Here is a 23691-nt window from a genome sequence, read left to right on the forward strand (position 1 = left end):
CACCCCAGCCGGGCCCACCCGCTCCCCGGGGACGGCACGGATGCGGGGCTCCGGGCGAGGGCGGGCGCGGCGGGAGGCTGCGGGGCGTCGGCGTCGGCAGGCGCCTCCGGGCGCCGTCGGGGCGCGTCGCAGCCGGCGGAGACGCGAGGCGGCTCCGACCGAGAGCTGCTGCGTTAAAGCGCGCGGAGCCCGGAGCGCCGCGGCAACTGGCGAGGGGCACGCAGCCTGCGGCTAGGGCTCGGGGCTGCGCCGGGCCAGGCGGGAACTCGGCGGGGAGGGAGGCTCAGCCTCCAGCCAGCAGCATCGCCCACCCCCCTCCCTGAGACAGCCCCAATTCTGGTGGCCCCGATTGGCTGGGCGGGGCAGGTGAGCTAGCTGGAGGCCGGCCGCGAGCGCCAATCAGTGCGGGCGCCGGCGGTAGGGCCGGGCTCCGTGCGTCCGGAAGGTCCCGGCGGGTCGCGCGGCCCCGAGACTAGGCCCCAGCACTTCCCCACCCCCACCCCGCGTACCCATTTCTCCCCCGGGTTTCCTCTCGGTTGCAGCGCCCACATCGAAACCGGGAACACGTCTGCTTTGTGACGGGCTTGGAGTCACTGCTGCAGATCCCTACTCGCTCTGGGTGGGGGAGAGCAGATGACCGGGCTTGGAATCCCACCTCAGTCCTTACATGACTCCGTGAAGCTGCGGTGAGCCTCAGTTTTCTCTCCTGTAGAGCGGAGACGCCTGTACCTTCTCAGGCAGGGCGGGGACCAGGTAAGACTTCAGCCAGTGCCCGAGCGCCCGCCCCGAGAGGAGGCTCCATCGGGGCTGTCAGCCCCTCCCCGCCTGCTCTGCTGGGTCTCACTTTGTACCACCGCTGCCGCGCCCGGATCGGATTTCTTTTCCCAGAACTTGGCTGCCTGCGTCGGCATTTGGCACTCAGTGCCGATCCCGAACGGTCAGTGCAGCTACTGTCCGTGATTTATCTGCACGCCTGGCCCGTGCTCCCTGGGGCCTGGCGCTCCATCCACTTCCGCTCCTCTCGGCGCCTCTAGATGACCGTCTCACTTTCCGGCGGGTGCAGACGTCTGTCCTGCCTCTGGGGACCGCCCGCGGAGTGGCTCTGTTAGCATCGCTGCGTGCAGGCACCGCTCCAAAGGCAGGGAAGTGAGTCTGCTCGGAGAGGCAGCCGGCTGGACCACGCGGCAGTCATCCTACTCTTGGCCGCGGAGTTGCAGGCCATCTCTGGACAGTCAGGATTCTTCCGCGCGCTTGGGAAAACCACTTACCCCCTCAGGGGCTCTGATGCCTAAGCTGTAAGATAAAGACGTCAGATTGGAGCGGAAGTTTGCAAATAGGTAGCCTGAGTGCCAAATCACTTTATAGATAGACGTTATTATTTTGCTCAAGCAAAAGTAAAAACTTGAGGTATAATTAAAATATGACAAAACGCACAGATCTCAGGTATTTATTTGATGAAGTTAATTTGATGAATGTATACACCAAGCCACCAGCACCCAAAGCAAGCTGCAGAACATTTCCATCGCCCCAGAAAGTTCCCTTATGCTCCTGCTGGCCAACTTCCCATCCTCACTCCGACCCAGGCAAAGCACTTTCAGACTCTTATCAACATTGGCACGCCTTTTTAAAAGTTGAAAATTTTAATGTCTAAAATGGCATTCTCTACAGAGCAGCCATCCCCTGGAGTCCTTTGCTAAGCCTGCTTCACTCATTATTACCTGCCTGGCTTCTCGTTTCAGGCATTTGAATTTGTGATCCTCACTAGATGCTCCTCCGAGGCCTTCCCAGGCCTAACACGTTATGAGTCTAGTTAAGAAGGGGCTTAATAAAGGGCTTCCGCACCCTGGCACCCTTCCCCTAACCAAGTCTTGGGTTCCCAAGCCCAGGCAACATCCTCTTGTTTCTCACTGTCCACAGGGGCCCATCTGAATTCCCTTGTGCCCCTTGTGGTTCATGTTTCCCTGCAGAACATCTCAGGCACAGCTCTAACACAGGGTCCAGGGCCTGGGTCCACCAGGTGGGAAGAGACAGGACTAGGAAGATGATGAGAGCCCATGGAGAGCATACAAAGTGGACACTTCACACTTTGGGAGGTTATTTTTGACACGTTTTCATGCTTGGAAAACTTGCCACTTTAGGAGTTTTGTTTTTTTCCAGATGGAAGCTAGAAAACTTGGGTCACAAGCTTGTGGTGTGGAGTTCACTGGTTGGGGCACCAGGACAGGACTAAGTTGCAGGGGACAAACATGAGGAAAGAGAACGCACCGCCACCAGTTTCTCAAGGGTAAGTACCGGAGGCATCTGACTTGCTTTGGGGGTCAGCTGTGGCGGTAAGGTTGCGTGCCCAACGCAGCCAGCAGCATTTGACTGGCCACACGGACAGTCACAGGCAGGTGGGCTCCTGGCAGCACACACATGGCAGCATCAACAGCCTCCCCATCAGGCTGCTTCTGCCGCATGGTTCTGGATAGCATTCCTGGAAGCTTCACCCCAGGTCAGCCCCTGGTTCCTTAGCCCTGCCAATGTCCTTTTAATAAATTAATTCCTCTTCTGCTTAATCAGGTCAGTACCAGTTTTAGCTGCTTATGATGAAGGACTGGGGATGAGCCATAGGTGGGAGAAAGGCAGGATGCCTGGAATCATTTTTAAGGGAGTCCTTCCCAAGGAGAAGGGCTGTGAGCCCAGATGGTTCCTGGGAAAGAACCATCTTCATTCTGTTTCTTCTGTGGAAGAAATAGAGCACAAGTTCCTTCAGCAGCAAAGAGAAAGCAATCTTTGCCCATTCCCTCTGCAGACAGGACATCTGAAGAGACCTTAGCTACTGGTAGTTAAGGAGAGGTGGAAACACTGCCCTGAGACAAACAGCATGAGTTTGATGGTCCACTAGGTACTTGAGTGGCTTCTGCTTCCCTCAACTAACCAGTCCAGATCATGCTAAGTCAGCCTTGGGAGACGCCGTTTCTGCTTCCACTCTCTGCTCCAGATGGTGGCAGTGCTGAATGCCTGGCAGATGCTTCTGCATGAGACAAAACAAGCTGGGTGCCAATCCACTGCCCCAGCCCAAGTGTGGGCCAGGGCTGCCCAGTCTTATCGGGAAGCAAGTCGGGGTGGAAACTCAGGGACCTAGTGCTCTACAGGCTCAAATACAGAGATGATGTTCTGAATATATGATTTACATCTTATCTATTTCATTTCATTTTTCAAACAGCCCCGATGAGGTGTGTGTTACTTTTAGTTTTCCTGATGAAAAAAATGAAGTTCAAAAAAGTTGTCTAGGGCTTCCCTGGTGGAGCAATGGTTGAGAGTCTGCCTGCTGACGCAGGGGACACGGGTTCGTGCCCCGGTCCAGGAAGATCCCACATGCCGTGGAGCGGCTGGGCCCGTGAGCCATGGCCGCTGAGCCTGCGTGTCCGGAGCCTGTGCTCCGCAACGGGAGAGGCCACAACAGTGAGAGTCCGCGTACCACAAAAAATAAATAAATAAATAAATAAAAAAATAAAAAAGTTATCTCCCTAAGGTCACCCAGCGAGTCATTTCCTGGAACATGACAGACCCTCAGATACGTGTTGAATGAGGGAAAGGCAGGATGGAGAGACTTGATTTGGTCTGAATCCTAAGCCCATACCTGTCACACCGCAGCACACTGCCGAGTGAGGTGCAGTCTGGGAAAGTGCTGGACCTTTCTTTCAGTCTCTCCCCTTTTTTCTAGTAATTTCTCTCAATTGCCAACTCACCTAAGCCTCCGAGTTCCCGCAGAATTGAAAACTCCTTACACTGTAAAATTCCAGCCTCTCAGCTGTGTTCAGGGATAGACTCCTAATAATGAACACACATTTTCTGATAGTTTTTATTTTCTCGCCAGCTTTCCTGAGATATGATTGACAAATAAAACTTTTATATATTTAGTATACAATATGATTTTTTAAAGATGTACAATATGATAGTTTAATATACATATGCATTGGGAAATGCTTACCACAATCAAGTTAGTTAATACATCCATCACCTCACAGAGTTACTGTTTTTGTGTGTGTGTGGTGAGAACATTTAAGATCTACTCTATTGGAAACAGACTCACAGACATAGAGAACAGACTTATCGTTGCCAAGGGGGCAGGGGGATGAGAGACGGATGGAATGGGAGTTTGGGATTAGCAGATTCAAACTATTATATGTAGGTGTGTAAACAGCAAGGTCCTACTGTATAGCACAGGGAACTATATTCAATATCCTGTGATAAACCATAATGGAAAAGAATATGCAAAAGAATGTACATATATGTATAACTGAATCACTTTGCTGTACAGCAGAAATTAACACAACATTGTAAATCAACTATACATCAATAAAATAAATTTTTAAAAAAGATCTACTCTGTTGGCAAATTTCAAGTATACAATACAGTATTATTAAGTGTATATTATATCTCCAGGACTTATTCATCTTATAACTGAAAGTTTTACCCTTTGACCAACATCTCCCCATTTCTCCCACCTACCAGCCCCTGGCAACCACTGTTCTACTGTCTGGTTCTATGAATTTGACTTTTTTAGATTCCACAGATAAGTGAAATCATACAGTATTTGTCTTTCTGTGTCTGACTTATTTCACTTAGCATAATGTCCTCCAGGTTCATCCACGTTGCTGCAAATGGCAGAATTTCCTTTTTTTTTATGGTAAAATACTATTCCAGTGTGTGTGTATGTGTGTGTGTGTGTGTGTGTGTGAAATGTTCTTTCTCCATTCAGCCGTCAACAGACACTTTCAGTTGTTTCCATATCTTGGCTATTGTAAATAATGCTGCAATGAACATGGGAATGCAGATAGCTCTTTAATCCACTGATTTCATTTCCTTTGGATATATATTCCAGAAGTGGAATTGCTGGGTCATATGGTAGTTCTATTTTTAATTTTTTGAGGAACCTCCATACTGTATTCCATAGTGACTGTACCAATTTACATTCCCACCAACAGTGTACAAGGGTTCCCTTTTCTCTACATCCTCACAAATACTCATCTCTTGTCTTAATGAGAATAGCCATCCTAACAGGTGTGAAGTGCTATCTCATTGTGGTGTTTTTTGGGGTTTTCTTTTTTTTTTTTTTTTTGCGGTACGCGGGCCTCTCACTGTTGTGGCCTCTCCCGTTGCGGAGCACAGGCTCCGGATGCACAGGCTCAGCGGCCATGGCTCACAGGCCCACCCGCTCCACGGCATGTGGGATCCTCCCGGACCGGGGCACGAACCCACGTCCCCTGCATCGGCAGGTGGACTCTCAACCACTGCGCCACCAGGGAAGCCCTCATTGTGGTTTTGATTTGCATTTCCCTGATGATTAGTGATGCTGAACACCTTTTCATGTACCTGTTGGCCATTTGTATTTCTTCTTTAGAAATATGTCTATTCAGGTCACTTGCCCATTTTTTTTTTTTTTTTTTTTTTGTGGTATGCGGGCCTCTCACTGTTGTGGCCTCTCACTGTTGTGGCCTCTCCTGTTGCAGAGCACAGGCTCCAGACGTGCAGGCTCAGTGGCCATGGCTCACGGGCCCAGCCGCTCCGCGGCATGTGGGATCTTCCCGGACCGGGGCACGAACCCGTGTCCCCTGCATCGGCAGGCGGACTCTCAACCACTGCGCCACCAGGGAAGCCCTTGCCCACTTTTTAATCAGGTTGCTTTTTTGCTATTGAGTTGTATGAGTTCCTTACATATTTTGGATGTTAACCCTTTATCAGATAAATTGTTTGCAAATCATTTCTCCCATTCCATAGTTTTTTTTTGTTTTTTTTCCATTTTGTTGATTGTTTTCTTTACTGTGAAAAAGAACATACATTTTCATAATGTTGCTTTTATCCATGATCTGCAGGCTCATGTGATGGTCACCATTGTTCCATGAAACAGGTATTAGCATGGCTGTTGTATATGACCAGCCCATGGTAGTTAAATGTGTGAGTACTGACAGCGATCCAGCTCTCTGATCTTACACTTCAGCCAGAGCGAGCCAGACACAGAGTCTTACTTAACGCACTCCGGCCAGGGATGGGCAGGAAGACATTCTCAGACAGGGAACAGTGACAAGGGTCTTCCTGGAGTCACATCCTGATTGGGCCTCAAAAGCTCCCAGCAACTTGGACAGAAGTAGCTCTTCCCATAGTGCCATCTCCTCAGCCCTCAGCCCTCTCTGACCCTGACCCCACCCTCAGGCAAGCAAGCCAGGCTGATGCCAAGTGAAGGACCCAGGAACACTTCTACTGCAGGTTCCCTGAGCTGTCCCGGTGCCCGTGTCGGTCTGATGGCTCGGCCCAGCCCAAGTATGCCTATAGGGCCAAGAAGCAGAAGAAACAGAAAAGATCTGGGCTCCAGGCCAGGCCTTGCTATAGTATCAAATCTCTTCCATAGAAGCTCTTTTCCTCCTCCAACGCTAATTCCATCATTCAGGCTCCTGTCCGGGATTCCACAGGGTATGGAACCAATTCAGCTGAAACTACACTCTCCTCTTGGTTCCTGGGGACCTTTGCCCATCCTTCCATCCTAGCACGTGTCTGTCTGCCTTGTTTGGAGTTTTTCTATGTATGTCCCTTCCAGACTGTGAGCTCCTTGAAGAGAGGGTCCAGGGCGTGTAGTAGGCGCTCAGCAAATGCTTAGTGAACTGATTTGTCTTCACTTGGCCCGTTCAGACGCCAGTTTCTTGTTTCAATTTGCCACCTGAGTGGAGACTGACTTCTCAGGCCCTCAGCTGACCCTCATCTACAAAACAGAATCTGTGGGGTGGCTGAGAATGGCCATGAAACAATCTTTAGATGGCAGGCTTGTCGCCTGCTTTTAGCGTTAAAGTGGGTTTAATTCCAGGTTCTGCCATTAGCTGTGTGAACTGAGAACAATCATTGGACTTCTCTGGGCTTCCCAGCTTGCTTCATGTAGTCAGTCCTCTTCCACTTATACCCCTGAAAAGCCTTTTCAAATGACTCCCCACCTACAGCAGGATCCCCGAAGGAATCTCAGCTTGTCACCCTCACTCACATGATCTTCTCAAGACTCAAAGGTGATCATATGAGCCTCCTGTTTAAAACCCTGGAATGGGTCTCCATTCCTTCAACTTCAGCTGCCAGCTCCTGACCTTTGACTAATACCCTCCACAACCTGGTCCCAACTTATTGTCACGGTCACCCCTTGTCACCTTATCCCACATTCTCTGCTCCAGCCACACCCGTTCTAATATTCTGAGGAGACTACCACGCGCTTTCACATCTTCTTTTCACTTGTTCTCTCAGTCTAGAATGTCTTTCTTAACTTCCCCAACTCCTACTTCAAGATTCAGCTCAAATGACTCTTCTTTTGTGAAGCCCTTTCTGATGCCACCCCTTCTGAGGACTGAAACACTTACCTCTTTTTATCGAATTGTATTCCACTTTGACTGCATTTCCTATGACCAAGGGTAGGTCTCAGACGCCTATACTAAGGGGCAGGGCTTGGCTGCCCGCAGGGGAACCCGAGGGGGAAGGGAGGGGGGTAAATGGCACCACGGGTAAGGTCAAAGCCAGCAGCCGAAGGACGAAGGGGATGGGGGATCAAAGGAGCGCACGTGTGGGCCCCGGGCAAATCCCCATTCTAAACGTCTTGAGACCGAGAGGCCATTGCACCAAACTAGACAGCTGTGTTCTCATCAGCAGGGTCAGCCTCTTGCTAGGCTTCTACCCTCTCTGCCAAACACCTGCTCACACTCAAGGTTGCCAGTGTGATGTATTTCTGGGGGTGGCCAAGGATCTCCTGCCCTGCCAGCCTTTTCACTGCACTGACGCGGGCTCTTGGTACCCAACGGCATTGCTGAGGACAGCACGCTGCTCAGAAACACTGAAGGTACAAAGGGCTCCCCCTCGTGGGTGATGTGTAGACTCAAATGTAGACATTAATTTGGCTTCTAAGAACAAGTATTGAATATAATATTTTATTAGGGGACGGGGGGCGGTGTTCAATCTGACCAAAAAGCCCATAGCCATTTGTTGTCACAATCTCACACACTCCCAGAACGTCTGAGGGAGAGCCAGGATGCTGGTTCCTCCTCTAGAACAGAGCCAGCAGTTCATGGGACCAGGTGCCAGGGGCTTGGGTACCAGTGGTAGCTCCATCTTGACTCAGTGAAAAGACCTTGGGCAAGTTACTTTGAAACGTTTGTGACTTCATATATATCATATATGATATTTGATATATGAAGGGCCCCTTCATATATCAAAAGGGGCCCTTCCAACTCTCAGCATCACGTCATCCTTGGACTCTTTCTTCTAGGTCCAATAGCATGTTCTTTTCTGATTTCTCAAAGTACTGAGCAGGCGAAGGGCAGAGACAGAAGAGGAGAAGGTAACACAGGTTCTACTCACATTCCCAGTCCCACCCCACCGTCAGCACAGGGGAAGACTCATTTCACACAGGGGCTGGAGCGGGGGAGGAAACAAGAGGTGGAGGGTGGAGGCTCTGGTGAGACAGTGGTAACAAAGGAAGATGGTAGGCAGGACACTTCCTGATCCAGGGCAAGTCCCCTTAAGTAAACCAGAGAGTTGGGGAGGGTGAAGCGAAGAGAGAAGGAAGATGGGGCACCCCTCCCAGGCCGGGTCAGGTCCTCTGAATATAACTAACACCAATGTTCAGAAGTGGAAGGAGGGAGTCCTTGGGCCCCAGCCAGGAAGTGGGGAAGGCAAGCAGGGATGAGGGAGGGAAAGTCACCAAGCCCCACCTTGAGGTACCAGCAGAGCCACCAGAGTGCAGACTTCTACCTCCACAAGTCATCGTGTTGTGACAGGAGCTGAGGCCAGCCGGACTGCACGCAGGAGTGGCAGTTGAGGCAGGAATTACAAAGACCCTGGCTGGGCCCAATTACCTGTAGGATTTCAAATCTGGAAGCTTCGAAGTCACCTAGGGAGCCAGCATGTCTTGCACACCAGCTCTCACCTCCCCTGTCCTCCAGCCGTGGCACCTCCTAGGCGGAGTCCATCTTCTTGTGCCACCAGGCCTCTGCCCTCGTGGGTCCTCTCTTTCCCACCTTCACTAGCTCATTCTGCTCAGCCTTTGAGTTCAGCGCAGGTGCTATCTCCCTCTGATGTTCTCCCTGAAGCCCACCCTGGGTTCCTTGCCCCCAGGTGTTCTCTGAGCGCCCAGCATTGCCTTGGCTCCCAGCATTGCCAACTGTTTCCTTGTTCGAATGCCTCACTGAAGCATGAGCTCTTTAAGGACTGGAACTGACCCTTATTGCCTTCTGTACACTCAGCTCTGAGGAGTGCCTCGTCCATAGGAAGGGCTGTTAACCCTGCTGAATGAAGAGGTGGGTTAGTGGAGGAGAGGTGGGGGGCTCAGTCTACTTCCTGTTCCACCCACTGGAGAATATGGTATCTATACCCTCCTGCACCTGACAGCCCTTGAAGTATCTGGTGATGGTTATCAAATTCTGTCCCCAAGAGCATTCCAGACATAAGTAAACAATCCAGTCCCTTCTACACCGCCTCCAAGGCCCTGGCTTCCCATCCCCTCTCCACTGGGCTCCCTCCTCTGACGGCTCTAGAATTTGTCAGGATCCCTTTATGAATGAGGCAACCAGATTGGGACACATGCTTTCACTCACGTCCTTATCCAAAATTTACAGAAATGGGCAATGGCTATCATTGCAACAGAAATCAGTAGCTAAGCCAGAAAGGAGAACCAGGTTTTCTGATCCCTAAATCAGTCACATAGTACCTTACTAACATTAGTTAGTACTGGATTAGTAACCTGAACCCAGTTAATTGCCCACCTATATGCTCAGTCTCCTGCCCTGACTCCCCGCCCCTTTGCTAACTCCCAAGCAGCCCTGGCTTCAGTGTGAGACAAAGGCGGAGCTACACATAAGGCCAGCAGCTGATTCTGCCATGAATCAGGGCAGAAGCTGGTGGGGGGAAAGGAGGGGAGAGCACAGATCATGAAAAAATTGCCCCCTCAGGGCAGACCAATTCATTTAACAACGTATTTTTTGAGAACCTAGCTCCCTGGAGCTTATATTTCAGCAGGGAAGAGGGACAAAACAAAGACATATATTATAAAGCAGATTAAAAGGTGATCAGTGCTACAGAAAAAGAAATAGGGTATGGGCTTTCCTGGTGGTGCAGTGGTTGAGAGTCCGCCTGCCGATGCAGGGGAAGCGGGTTCATGCCCCGGCGGCTGGGCCCGTAAGCCGTGGCCGCTGAGCCTGCGCGTCCGGAGCCTGCAGGAGAGGCTGCAACAGTGAGAGGACTGCGTAGCGCAAAAAAAAAAAAAAAAAAGAAATAGCAGGGTAAAGAACACTGGGGCCGGGGTGAGCAGATTACAGTTTTAAATACAGTGGTCACAGGAGGCCTAATTGAAGGAGACTCTGGACCAAGACCTGGAGGAGGTGAGGGAGCTGGAGGAGGGGTGTTCTCGACACGGGGCAACCAGAGTGGGACACAAAGCAGGCTCATTTCCTAAAAACTACACTGCAGGATGCAGCTCTAGCTTGTAAGAATTAGAAATTAAACAGAATAAGGATTGCTGGCTATTTTGGCTAAAACTGTATATAGACACGTGTAAATATGTACATGTATACACATACATCTATATACATTTTGATCTCAGGGCAGCAGGATGAAAGGGCTGTTACTTAGTAATGCTGGCTTCTGAAGATTTCACAACCACTGCTTAAGGCAAAAGAGGGATGAGGCACTTCACCTGAAAGCTTCCATCAGAGATGGCAGGAATCATAAATACCATGTCCTTTTGGCCTATTTTCTTATTTATGAGGAAAGGTTTTCAGGCAACATGTAACACTCTGGGCACAATCTTTGTAACTAGCTGTAGCACACGTGATACATATAGAAAGTCAGCACAAAGTAGACCAGTGATAATGAAATCTAATGAATAAACATAAGCTATACATTTAAATGATACATTGCTATACAGAGCGCTTATCGGTATATCAGTTAAAAAATGAGATCTAGTACTAAAGTCTACAGAGGGAGAAAACACTTATAAAATTCACAAATTGCACTTCTATTGAAATCTCTATTTCCAGAGTCAGTTGTTCATAGCGTCTACACACTCATATTAGTAACTGTGCCCTTTGAAATGCACCCACTGTGACTGGGATCTATTGGCCTGCTTCTCTTTTCTGGGATTAAATGGCTACCTTCGTAAATAATATTTGCTAACAACAATGGCCATGGAAAAAAACTGTCAATAAATTGCTATCTTTTGGGGCAGATGGTGTATTGAGTGCTTAATCTCCCCTCCTCCTTTCCTTCCCTCCTTCCCTAAAGGATGTACATATAGACACATCTTTCCACTGTCCCTCAAAACTTTTCATTACCTTTTCTGATGTTCGAATGTGGGTCCAGTCTGGTCATCAAACAGAAAAAGAAAACTGCCGAGAGGATAAGTAATGAACCACTCACATAAGGTATGCACTAATAAAAATTTAATATCATAAAATAAACCAGAAAACAGCAAAAACATTTTTTTAAACCATTCACAATTAAAGTGGAAAGAGACAAAATTATAAGGCAGCCATCCATGGAATGATTTCATGTTTACAAAGGATCCAGAAAAGGGGACATTTAAAATCACTGTTCAGGCTACCGAACCAGGGGAACTGCAGTGTTGTCCCACGAGACTTCCAACTTGGTAGAAGATGCTATGAGAAAACAGATCAAAGCCAACCTCCGTGTGTTAGGCTGGGCATATCTAGAAAATTCCTAATGGTTGTCTAGCCCTTTTATGCAAGTCATACATTTCCCTCAGGTCTCCTCAGGTGAATCTAGATGTCTCAGGTACAAAGGGGCTACATCACTGGTTTTAATTTCATAGCATCTCCAACAGTGCTCTTGGGGTTATGTGGACCATTGTGTATTGAGCAGAAGTTTTGTAATGTAAGGAAGGTACCCCTGTGGAACGCCTATAGAGAGTTCTCGCCTTGCCCTACAGCAGTTTTGGATGAAGCCGGTCATTATTCTCAGTCTCCCAAGGGGGCCCCATAGACAGGAACGTTCTTTGGGGGCTTGTGCTGTTGACATACATACAGTTCCCACGTTCAGTACCTAGCTACCATGTGTCTGAGAGGCTGGCATGTCCTCCGAGTTCTAATCCTTGAAAAAGAGAAAAACCAGGCAATGACACTTAGAAATAGGCCGGTAAAAAACACAATTACATTTTCTCCTTTCTACAAAGAACTGACCACTCAAAACAGCCATCTCTCTCATTTTTCTAATGATTCAAAATACAGGAACAGACTTGGCTGTCTTGAATAGGGAAATAAAAAGGTGATGAGGGGAAGAGAGAACAACATAGCCTCTGTAGGTGGTACTGTTTCCAACTCTCTACACTCCAGTGCAGAACCTTTGCCTAAAAAATGAAATCTGGCAATAGCATGCACAGGAAAGCCATCAGACCTGGAACATCGCTACTTTGGGGATATGGGAACTGACAAGCAATTCACTGGCGAACAAGTGATGGGAATGCATCAGTAGTGTTTTTCAACTTAATCTGCCATTTAAGAGAGCACTTGAGATCTGAAGAAAGTCTATGCCTACCGAGGAAAGGGAGTCAAATTGCAATTCAGATTAACTTTGGTTATGAGGAAGTAAGGGCCATGCTTTTCATCATCAATTGCATCTCTCTGGTAGCCAATAATTCCATCTGTAATCACGGCAGCAACTTAAGTATTGCCAAGGTTTTCAAATGTGTGAGAGCATTAAGGCATCCACATCGAAGGAGGCAGTTTTAAACAAGAGGAAAATGGAACTGAAATGTGCCAATAAGTGACCATCAGTGTGACCTCTCCTGGGACCCTGCCCACCATGAGCAAGTTCTTCCCCCCGTGAAGGAGGCCTCTGCCACGCTGCTCGGTTCCTTGCTGCCTTGAGATGCATTGAGCCCTGTAAGATTAGTATGGCTATTTCTGCCTGCTGACCAGGACGGAAGTAAGTGGTTCCGAGGCAGCAGCTTTAAAATCTGGGAAAGCCCATAGCTCTTGAGAGCTGATAGGCCGTGAAAGGTTTGCTTGTTAATGTGAGGTCCAGAGGGGAAGGCAAATTTGGAAGTTAGATGGTCTGATCCTTGCCAGAGTTCAAGGCCCTACCCAGCAAGATATTGTAGCCAAACTTTTAAGTGTGATGGCAAGGCACTGCTGAAAGAGGCTTTGGCCAGCAGAACAAATTTCTGATCATTGCACACAACAATATGATAGAAAGTGCCGCTATCCAAACCGAACCAGACACTAAAATGAGCTATTTACTTAACTAAGTAAATTTCCGGGTAGAGTCAAGGCAACCGTGTTATTTTGAAGGACCAGATGAAACCCTAGGACTCTCCTAAGTCAGAGTTGTTATCAGGAAAGTCACGTAGACTTTCATACTGTACCTTCTGTTGGTTTTAATGTCGTACACAATGGCTGCCAGCCACCATCCAGAACCAGATCCTGTTTATGCTACTTTGGTCTACAGCCAGCAGAGGGCTCTCAAGCTCTTTTTCCCCAGCTGCTGACCCAGTAACAAATCTAGGAAGGAAATAAAGATATCCTGGGCATGCTGGCTTATGTGTCCTATAAAATGTTTTACAAACTCCTAAATCCAATGCCCTGACGAAAACAGTCTTGGTTCCCCCTTTCTGTAATGTGGTGTGAAATGGTACAGAAAGTCAAAATAAATTAACAATATATCATATACTTATTTGATAACACAAGGTTTACAGGGATTTTGGCAAATATGGAAAAATTATCCTAGTTTGCTTAACACTTTTACTATCTCAATTGTTTAAATTACCAGAATATTAGTGATTGTGTCATCTCACATATGAGGAAGTGATATTTTAAGGGCTTAATAAAGCTGCATTTGACACAAAGGTAACTTCACTGAAAGGAATAAAGAACAGACACGAGACTATCTTCATCATCACAGTTCAAGAAGTGGTTGTCCTGATGAGAGAACTCAACTCACAAATATTAACATCACCACCAGCAGTAAGCAGCAAATTGTAGCGAGGAAGGGCTGGAGGGAAAAGTTAGGAGAAAAGCATGGAAAAGATGAAGAGACAAAAGACATGATTTTAATAAGCTTTAAATCAACAGGCAAACACTTCCCATTTATGATACATCTTGACTTTCTTCACTGCTACAGGTGCTTATGTGACACTGACCTAGCAGTCCCCAAGGGGCACCAAGTATTTTGCCAGAGGGACTGCTGGTCTGCTAAGATAAATACTTAAAGAGACAAAAAAAGGACAACATAGGTTTTGGTAATCTTACTTTTAAAAAGGTTATTACAAAGATGTCAGTAACTATCCGAATTCACTTATAATTGAATCCCCTTTAATTTCCAAAGATACTTTGGGACCTGACTGTTCCTGAAGGAAAGCCTATGCCTAAGGAAAGCCCACCTACTAGAACCTGGCTCCTCTATAAAGAATGTGCTGTACAGGCAGCTACTCTACACAAAGGAGAACTTGAAAAGAAATGCTTTATAAAACACTAGTTACCTCTTTAAAAGCTAGTCCACCTCTGTTGCTCCATTTGATGGAATGGCAGGCTCTCTTTAAAGAGACAAGTGCAGAAGGAGGTGTTTAAAAGACTCTCCAGACATACCCTCTTCAGTGGATCTCTCTCTCAAGTAAAAAGTCAGCTTTCAATGTGTCTTGCCGTCCTTTTCCTGACTCTAGCCCCAAATGAACTACTTATCTTTAGCATCTAAGACAGTGGGCATTATGACCTTCATTCAAGGCATAGATGTGGCATAGATGCTAAAGCACCAGACTTACACGGCGAGAACCATGTTAAAAATCAATGGATTAAAGTGGCAGAGCCTCGAAACTAAGAAAGAGATTTAGCTTAATTACAGAACACTGTACTTTCATAATTATTTCATTATGAGTATGAAGGTCTCCACTTTTCCTTAAAACTAAATTCCATCTTCCCTGAGAATAGGGTTAAGGGAAACAACAAAACTCAAAATGCCAAGGGCCCTTGAAAAGACAACACATGGAATGTCTGTATCCTTCGCAGTGTGTTGTTTCTACTCGAAAAGCTTTCCATTACTCCAGGTTTTCATCTCACCTCCCTCCAGAATCTTTAGGGTTACGGGTGGAGATGGGCAAGGCGAGACAAGAGACTGAGGAAGTGAGCAGCTGTCACGTGCTGGCTGTTCTCACTGGATGGAAAACGGCCATGGCCTGAGGCTGGACCCTCAACAGTCAGTGCTGGTGTCCTACTGACAGAGCGAGCGGGATGAGGCAGCCCAGAACCAGGGCTGCTACCTCCAGGCGGCTGAGGCCTCTCCCTCCAGCGGGGTCGGGTTTGTGGCTGTGCCCCATTCCGCCTACCTCAGGGAGGACATGCACCGTGGCAACATAAAGAAATGTCCCAGCAGAGAAAAGCATGGCCACTCCAGTGGCATTGACCTCTGAAAGGGCTTCTTTACTGCTCTGTGAAGTAAGATAGAGAAGAAAAATTAAGTCAAGTAAAATCCACAGGCAGGAAGAAGTCCCAATAAAAAAATACCCAATATTCATAACTCGTGTTATCTGGGGCACCGGGGACATCCTGAGATCAGAACGATCTTGTTATTTATGGGAAGCTTCCAAACAAGGGTTTAAGACTATTGGTGATGTACACAATTACTTTTTCAAACAAACTTCAAGTCTGGTTGAACAGGTTTGGCCTATATTATTAAGATGGAATCAACAGCATTAATGCAGATATCAAAGTTCATACATTCATTCATTTATTCTACTAATATTAACAAATATGCCATATGCACCAGGCTCTAGGCCAGTGCCTGAGATACAGTGGGACTCGAGACACAGTACTTGCCCTCACAGAGCCTAGAAATATCTCGTAAGCTAATCTTTATACAATTCATTTCAATTTTTTTTTTTTTTTTTTTTTTTTTTGCTGTACGCAGGCCTCTCACTGTTGTGGCCTCTCCCGTTGCGGAGCACAGGCTCCGGACGCGCAGGCTCAGCGGCCATGGCTCACAGGCCCAGCCGCTCCACAGCATGTGGGATCTTCCCGGACCGGGGCACGAAACCACGTCCCCTGCATCGGCAGGTGGACTCTCAACCACTGTGCCACCAGGGAAGCCCTCATTTCAATTTTTTAAATGAAAAAAGTGGACCTACTAAGACAATTAATTGAAAATTTAAGAACATGCCATAAATGTAATATGTAACTCCATGCCTCCAAAATTATCATACCTTCCTCTCAAAAGTTCTAAAAACTTATATTGATCAATGCAGTAATAAATAGGGTAATATTTATTTATTTAGGCTGCACTGGGTCTTAGTTGCAGCATGTGAGATCTTTTAGTCACGGCATGCATGCAGGATCTAGTCCCCCGACCAGGGATCGACCCCAGACCCCCTGCCTTGCCAACGTGGAGTCTTACTCACTGGACCACCAGGGAAGTCCCAATAGGGTAATATTTAAAAGGGAACTATGTATTGCTCAGTGACTAAAAGACGATAAAGCTCACAATCAGGTGTTAGCAGTCCAGATCAACTAACCCTTGATTAACAGGAACTTAACCATTCTTTAACCATCTCATTGCTCGTATGTTCCTTTCAACACCAATTTTACTATATCAAATACGAATTGAATGACGCTCAGAAGAATCAGTGACCTTCAGAGACAGTGGGGGAAAGTGGTTTCCAGGAACTAGCCCTGAGTTGGTTTGGTTCTAAGATTTTCCTCCTGTTGCCTGCCAATTGATATTTAAGTAAAATGGGTAAGGCTGCTGCTAAGAACTGCGGCCCTAGTGGACAAAATTATAAAGCGTGGAAAGGTCCAACTGGAGCAACAGAGCAGAATGCCCGGGCTCTGAGGTGACAAGCGACACATGCCACTTCAGGTCTGGAGCTACACTGAGTGCAGTGACGAAGCCCTGGGTACTTAACATGCAGTGGTATGGGAGCTGGGAGTAGAAGAACCCGAGTCTCAGCTGAACACAGAGATCTCTGCTCATCGCTTACTGCTCCCAAAGCTGCTGCAGCCTTGTCCCTCCCTCACTCTTCCTGTGCCTACTGAAACATTTAATACATTCTGTTGTGACTTATTATGTATCTGTCAAATAAAATTGGCATGTCTGATAAGGTTTAAGTTGTATTATTTTAAAGATCATATATTTGTGCAAGTATTTTTGGAACTGATGGGGAAGAAGTTTTCAAATTAAATGAATAAGAAAATGCTCCAAATTTATGAAGAGGATTGACTTGGAATTAAGATGTACACTTTGTACAGGTTTTTAATTAGAATTTTATCTTTAGTTTGGGGGGTAATTTAACTGAAAAATTCAATATAAGAGACTACACCTTCTAGTAGATCACAAAGAATTAGATACTTGTCTAGATAAGCTAGGAATGAGTCAGACTTACCTTACTTAGTCCTAAGTATGTCACCATGGACATAACTGGTGCTGCCAGTGCAAAGACCAGTAAGTGCTTTCTGATTCGATTCCGCTCGAGGCCTGCATGCATTAAGAAGGAAACCAGCCCAAACGCAGCTGGTGCCTGGAAAAGAAAAACTATCCCTTGTTACTCTGGAAGTTTGGATTGCTTCTACATTATGAAGTACATATCATTTGACTGAATTCTCATACAAGAAAACCAGGCATACTAGTAAGTCTGGGCTTTGACTTTTATGAATTAATGTTCTAAGCTAGAAAATATCCCATTTGTGTGTGTGTGTGCATGTATGTGTGTCTGTGTAATAGTTAAGAAAAGAGTAAAAAGAAAGGAAGAATATTTATGAACAAAAATTACTATGAAATGTAGAAATCTGTAGAGGACTTAACAGTTTGTGTATATGACCATAAAAAATAAAACCCCTTCAAGTATAAGGTTAAGAAAATGGTAGCAGAAGACCCAGCTATGAACAGATTTATTCAATTCTCTAAAATGAACCGCAATTACGAAAATAACTAAAAAAACTTTCCATTCCAGAAAAACATAATGACCAAAGAGAATTTTTAATTATAAATGTAGTCAATACCAAATCTTACACCAAAATTCTGCTTACCTTATGTAGCATTATTGCCACAAACACAATTAACTGGACACTAGTTTGTGAAGTAGAAGCTGCTGCTCCCAAAGCAACACCGTCAGCTGAATTTGGAAAAAGTGAAACATAAAACACTATAACTATAAATAACAACTATAATAGTTGGTGAGTGACTGGGTGGGCTTTAGAGTCAGATAGAGCTGGACTGGACTCTGGGACGGTTACTTAACCTTTCTGAACCTTAGCCTTCTCATTTCTACAATGGGTTCAATAAAGTATGTATTCCTAGGGTTTTCATGAGGTAACATAGGTGAAGAGCTTAGCATAGGTGCTATTCAATATTCAATTTGTCAGTTATTGTTGCTGTTGTTGGAAAAGTATGATGCTCAAAAATCTACTGATTAATCAATCAAACTGTAATGACAGAAATATCAAAGAATTCCAAAGGAAGCATCTCTGCATCTTGCAGATGAAAAACCAAAATAAAGACACCGCGACTTGGCATAGATGATTTACACGTAATGAGTAAACAGTGGTTGAAATGGATGAATTTTTTTGTTAGAAAAGCATGTTTTACTAGAAAGTCCAGATAACAGTGTGTCACCTTTCACATGCTTTTGTCATTTACAGAGCCCTACTACTCGGACTAGTTTTGGTTATGATTCTAAGGCATGCCCTGTCAGCAATGCTGAGACTTCGACACTCTACAGCCTACCTCTGCCTCACCTGGCACTTGGGTAGATACCCAGCACCAGGGCTACTGAGTACAAAAGTGAGCAGGCTCTTATGCAGATGAGATCCTACAGTAGAGGTCAGCAAACTTCTTGTCAAAGGGATAGATAGGAAGAATTTTAGCCTTCGTGAGTCATTTGGTCTCTTGCAACTACTCAACTCTACCATTGTGTGAAAGCAGCCACAGATAGTACGTAAACAAGTGGCCATGGCTGTGTTCCAATACAACTTTACTATGGACACTGAAATTTGAATTTCATGTATTTTTCATGTACCACAAATTATTTTCATCCATTAAGAAATACAGAACCATTCTTATTGCAACCCCAACACTGAGTACTCCAGGGCTCATGCTTCTGTTGGAGGCCTTCATTAAGCAACCCTTTCCCCAAAAGGCCAGCCCCAGAGTATTTCATGTGGATGGTCCCTGTGTGACAGAAAAGAAAGGGGTTCCACTGCAATGTGACCCTACCTGCAGCATGGACGACCAGACCCAGCGTGGTGGTGATTTTGGAATTGCTAGGCCTTGCTGTTTCTGGATCTGAAGTAAAAATACGCAAGTCAGCCATGAAGCAACGTGAAACAGAAACTATTAGAACATTCGCCTGCGGGTGGAAGAAGTCTTCGAAAGCTCTTAAAGTAGCACATTATTATTCTCCTCACTATTGTCTTTTTCTTCTGCTTCAAACACTTGGAAGTTTCCCCTGTCCTGAAGAGGTGGGCAGGTGGAAACTCTTCATTTGACCCAGGCTTCCCTGAACAGACAAGATGTCACCCCAAACAGCCTCACACCTCTTAACGCTTCACCTCTCCAAGGAAAGCGGCTGGGCCCGTGAGCCATGGCCGCTGGGCCTGCGCGTCTGGAGCCTGTGCTCCGCAACGGGAGAGGCCACAACAGTGAGAGGCCCGCGTACCGCAAAAAAAAAAAAAAAAAAAAAAATTATCTTCTAATTAAAACACTGCAAGAAGGGAAGCTAAAGCCCCTAATCACTCTGAGACAACAGATATTTCAATATCACCCCAAACTGGAAAGAACGATCATATTACACTGTGTGACAAGCTTGTTTTGGCTTTTCTTTACACAGTCTTGTGGTCTAATTATAAGTAGCATCTTAAAAAAAATTAGAGGGGGGCTTCCCTGGTGGCGCAGTGGTTGAGAATTTGCCTGCCAATGCAGGGGACACGGGATCGAGCCCTGGTCTGGGAAGATCTTACATGCTGCGGAGCAACTGGGCCCGTGAGCCACAACTACTGAGCCTGCGCGTCTGGAGCCTGTGCTCCGCAACAAGAGAGGCCGCGACAGTGAGAGGCCCGCGCACCGCGATGAAGAGTGGCCCCCGCTCGCCACAGCTAGAGAAAGCCCTCGCACAGAAACAAAGACCCAACACACCCAAAAATAAATTAATTAATTAATTTAAAAAAAATTAGGTTTAAAATTAAAACACAATTTCTATAAATCTATAGGAAAAGACTCTGATTCAGAATAAATTTAATAAACGAATTAACTTTTACTGATAATAATACATAAAATCCTGCAGGTAATAGGTAAAGTGAGGTCACCAGATACATGGAAACCAGCAAAAACAGTGACCTCTGAGACAAAGCAGGAGGAAAAATAAACACATACTACATTTAATTCTTTGTATGGGGCTACAGGACACTAATGCACCTATAAATGCATTTTAAATTTAAACTGACAAGAATTGCAAGAAAAATGTCATAAAGGCCACTATGGACAACTATGTAATGTAGCTGGAGTCAGAGTCCATCCAACAGAGGGTGCTTCTCATTTGCTATTTGGAATAAAGCACATGAGTAAAACCTTTTACTCCAAAATCAATTTCCTAAAATAAGACTTGGTTAGTTAAAAAAAAAAAAGTTGCAAGAATAGTTCAAAAAGCAATCATATACCCTTTTCTCAGAATGACTAATTGTCCAACATTTTGCCCCATTTGCTTTATCATTTGGGCTAATGCTCTCTTGTTTTCTATCTACACTACACAAATACACATATTTGTGTATATCTTTTTTTCTGTACCATTTAAGAGTAAATTGCATACATTGTAACTCTTTATACTTAGATACTTCCGTGTGTATTTCTGATGATAAAGGATATTTTCTTATATAATCACAGTAAAGTTATCAACTTCAGTAAATTTAACATTGATATTTTTTTCTACTCTCTCTTGCATATTCTAATTTGTCAATTGCCCAAGAATGTCTTTCAGGGCATTTTTCCTTTTCCAGGAAGGATCCAGCCTAAGATCATATGTTGCACCTAGTTTTATCTCTTTAGTCTCCTTTAATCTGAGACATTTTCTCTGCCTTTGACTTTGTGACATTGATATCTCTGAAGAATACATTTCCTTCCCTGCGCCTTTCTTGTTTTATAACAGAGTGGTCCTTCCTTTTGGATTTGTCTGATGTGTTCTTAGATGATGCATTCTTGGATGGAATACTACATAGGTGATGCTCCTCAGGCTATCACATCTAGAGGCACAGGATGAACATCTGCTGCTCACTGGTGGTGTGAATTCTGGATTATATATTGGATATTGTAAATGTTATCTTGTGGATACTATGGATTCTATTATATTCCTCCAAAGAGTGTTGATTTTTTGCTTTGCTTTACATAACTGGATTTGGCTCAAACTGCAAACTCTGTCTTCTGGGCAGCTGCCTAAATCTCAGTTTAGTTCTTTTACATTTAGCTGAGCTGTCTAGAGTCTGCCCAAGAAAGCATGGTTCAGGGCTTAGCCAGAGACTTGGGCAGTTTATACATAGAATTTGGGGCTGAGTTTCTCTGTCTCTCTCCTTTCTAAGATTCTCCCCTCACTTTCCAGGGGCTGGGTAGCTTGAACTCTGTCCTCCAGTTCCTTAGGCCAGAAAGACTGTCTTCTATCAGTTAGTTACCCCATAGGCACTGACTGCTAAAAGCAGTAAAAACAGGAACTAAAAGTAGTAAAAATAGGTTCCAAGTGTAGACTCCCTTCCAGAATTTGCCTCCTTTAGGTCACTCACTCTCCAATGTCTTCAGATAGTGGTTTCCAAAATTCTGTCCAAAGTTTACAGTTATCTGTACAGAGGTTGGTCTGGTAGGAACATTCTGCCCACACTGAAAGCAGAATACCAGTGACATTAATTTTGATCATCTGATCAAGGTATTGTCCGATTTCTTCATTTAGTTACTTTTTTTTCCCTTGTAACTAATAAGCAAATCAAAATATACCCCCTAGATTTAACATTCATTGATGATTCTGGCCTGAGCCAATTTTTACTATGAAGGTTGCAAAGATGATTGTCCAACTCCAACTGCTTGCACATTTACCAACTGGCATTTAGCTTCTGCTGGAACCAAATGCCCTCCCTTCTCCTTTTATCTTTCTCCCATGTGGATGTGCCCATTGATTCCCATTTTTTCAATGATTTACGCTTTATTGCTGTTCTTAATTATCTTGGTGCACAAACTGTCTGAGATCTGGCCAAGAGAAGCCCCTTCAAGCTGGTTCCTATATCCTGTGACATGTTTCCATCTTCTTTGAGCACTAGATGTTCCAAGCTCATTTTATCCTTACCCTGTCCTGTCCTAGAATCAGCCATTTCTCTGAAGAGCCCTGATATGCTCATTGCTAGTGGGGTGTCTTTACTTCTTGGCCCTCTCTGCACACAGAACTAAGACATACATACATGTATACACAGACACACATGTATATGCACACATACACATATACGTTTTAGAAATCATGATTCCAAGAGCTCCGATTCCAACCCATCCCTGTAGGGGTTCTTTCTTGCTTTCCCTCATTCCCTATTTGCATGTCCCTTCTTCCTCAGTGAGGGCTCTGGTTCCACCAACAGCGACACATTTACTCATTTGCTCAATCTTGTAACGTATCTAAACTAGTTTCAGAACTGTTTTGCCCACACCATTACAAAAAGCAAAGCCTATTAAAAAGAGTTCAGTACTGTTTACGCTTCTTTCCCAACTCTACTCACCACTAAAGGTATATAGTCAAATACTACATTCATAAGTTACTTGAATTAGTTTTTTCTGCATCCCCTTCAGTGTAACTGTGTTATTCATTTGAAGTATAGTTCATCTGTTTCAGTTAGCTCCCCCATCCTTTGCTGATTTCATTTTATATTTTGAATATGGAAAATATTAACATATTTCCCAAAGTTAAAACTATATCAAAAAGGCATGCCCGGGGAAGTGTCATGCCCTCCCAAAACCCTTCTACCTTATCCCACCCATGCCCTCACTCCTACAAGTAATCAACTTTGTTTTCTAGCTGATCCTTCATATGTTTCCTTTTTGTAAAGATAGGCAAATATATACACGTATACTTGTTTCCCCTTCTTTTTTACACAAAACATAATATATGATGTACAATAACTTATTTTTGCTTTTTTTTTTCCCGCTTAACAGTATTTCCTGGAAATCTCTCCATATTGGTTCACAGAGATCTGATTCCTTATTCTATTTCACAGCTACATAGAACTCCATTACATGGACACACCACACTACACTCAACCAATCTGCATGACTGGACATTGAAGGGTTTTTACAATGATAAACAATGCTGCGCTGATTAGTCTTGTGCATATGTATTTTCATATTGGAGCTGATTCATCAGAACAGATTCCTAGAAGTGCGATTTTGGGGTTGAAGGGTAAATTCTCCACTACAGGGGCTGTACCACTACGCACACCAACAGCAATGGATGAGAGTGCCTGTTTCTTCACAGCTTTGCCAACAGAGTATACTGCCAAGGTTTTGAATTTTTGCCTATCTGACAGGTGAGAAATGGCATCTCAGTGGAATTTTGATTTGATCTAAAGTCCACAGGCTTTAGACTGCTGACTGCTGAAAGGCTCCATGGCACAAAAAGGGTTAAGAACTTCTGCCCTAGACCTCCATCAAATGAGCTTTAAAATAACCAGG

General features: G+C 45.2%; 1 protein-coding gene across 2 annotated transcripts in view; it reads right to left on the minus strand.

Annotated features, from left to right (window-relative positions):
• Nucleotides 1-11432: 11432 nt before the first annotated feature.
• SLC39A9 (solute carrier family 39 member 9) overlaps nucleotides 11433-23691 on the minus strand; it is a 47587-nt gene continuing 35328 nt past the window's right edge. The window contains exons 4-8 of one of the 2 annotated variants that reach the window (XM_082647837.1): nucleotides 19219-19287; nucleotides 18033-18118; nucleotides 17390-17524; nucleotides 15341-15442; nucleotides 11433-14013 (exon numbers count right to left, since the gene is read on the minus strand). In XM_082647837.1, coding sequence (XP_082503963.1) covers nucleotides 13954-14013; nucleotides 15341-15442; nucleotides 17390-17524; nucleotides 18033-18118; nucleotides 19219-19287 — 452 coding nt within the window. In that variant the 3' untranslated portion in view covers nucleotides 11433-13953. Of the gene's footprint in view, nucleotides 15443-17389; nucleotides 17525-18032; nucleotides 18119-19218; nucleotides 19288-23691 lie in introns of both variants that reach the window. The other variant, XM_082647836.1, reaches the window with a different exon arrangement.

This window comes from Grampus griseus (genome assembly GCF_964374135.1).
Source record: "Grampus griseus genome assembly, chromosome: 2".
Taxonomy (NCBI): Eukaryota; Metazoa; Chordata; class Mammalia; order Artiodactyla; family Delphinidae; genus Grampus; species Grampus griseus.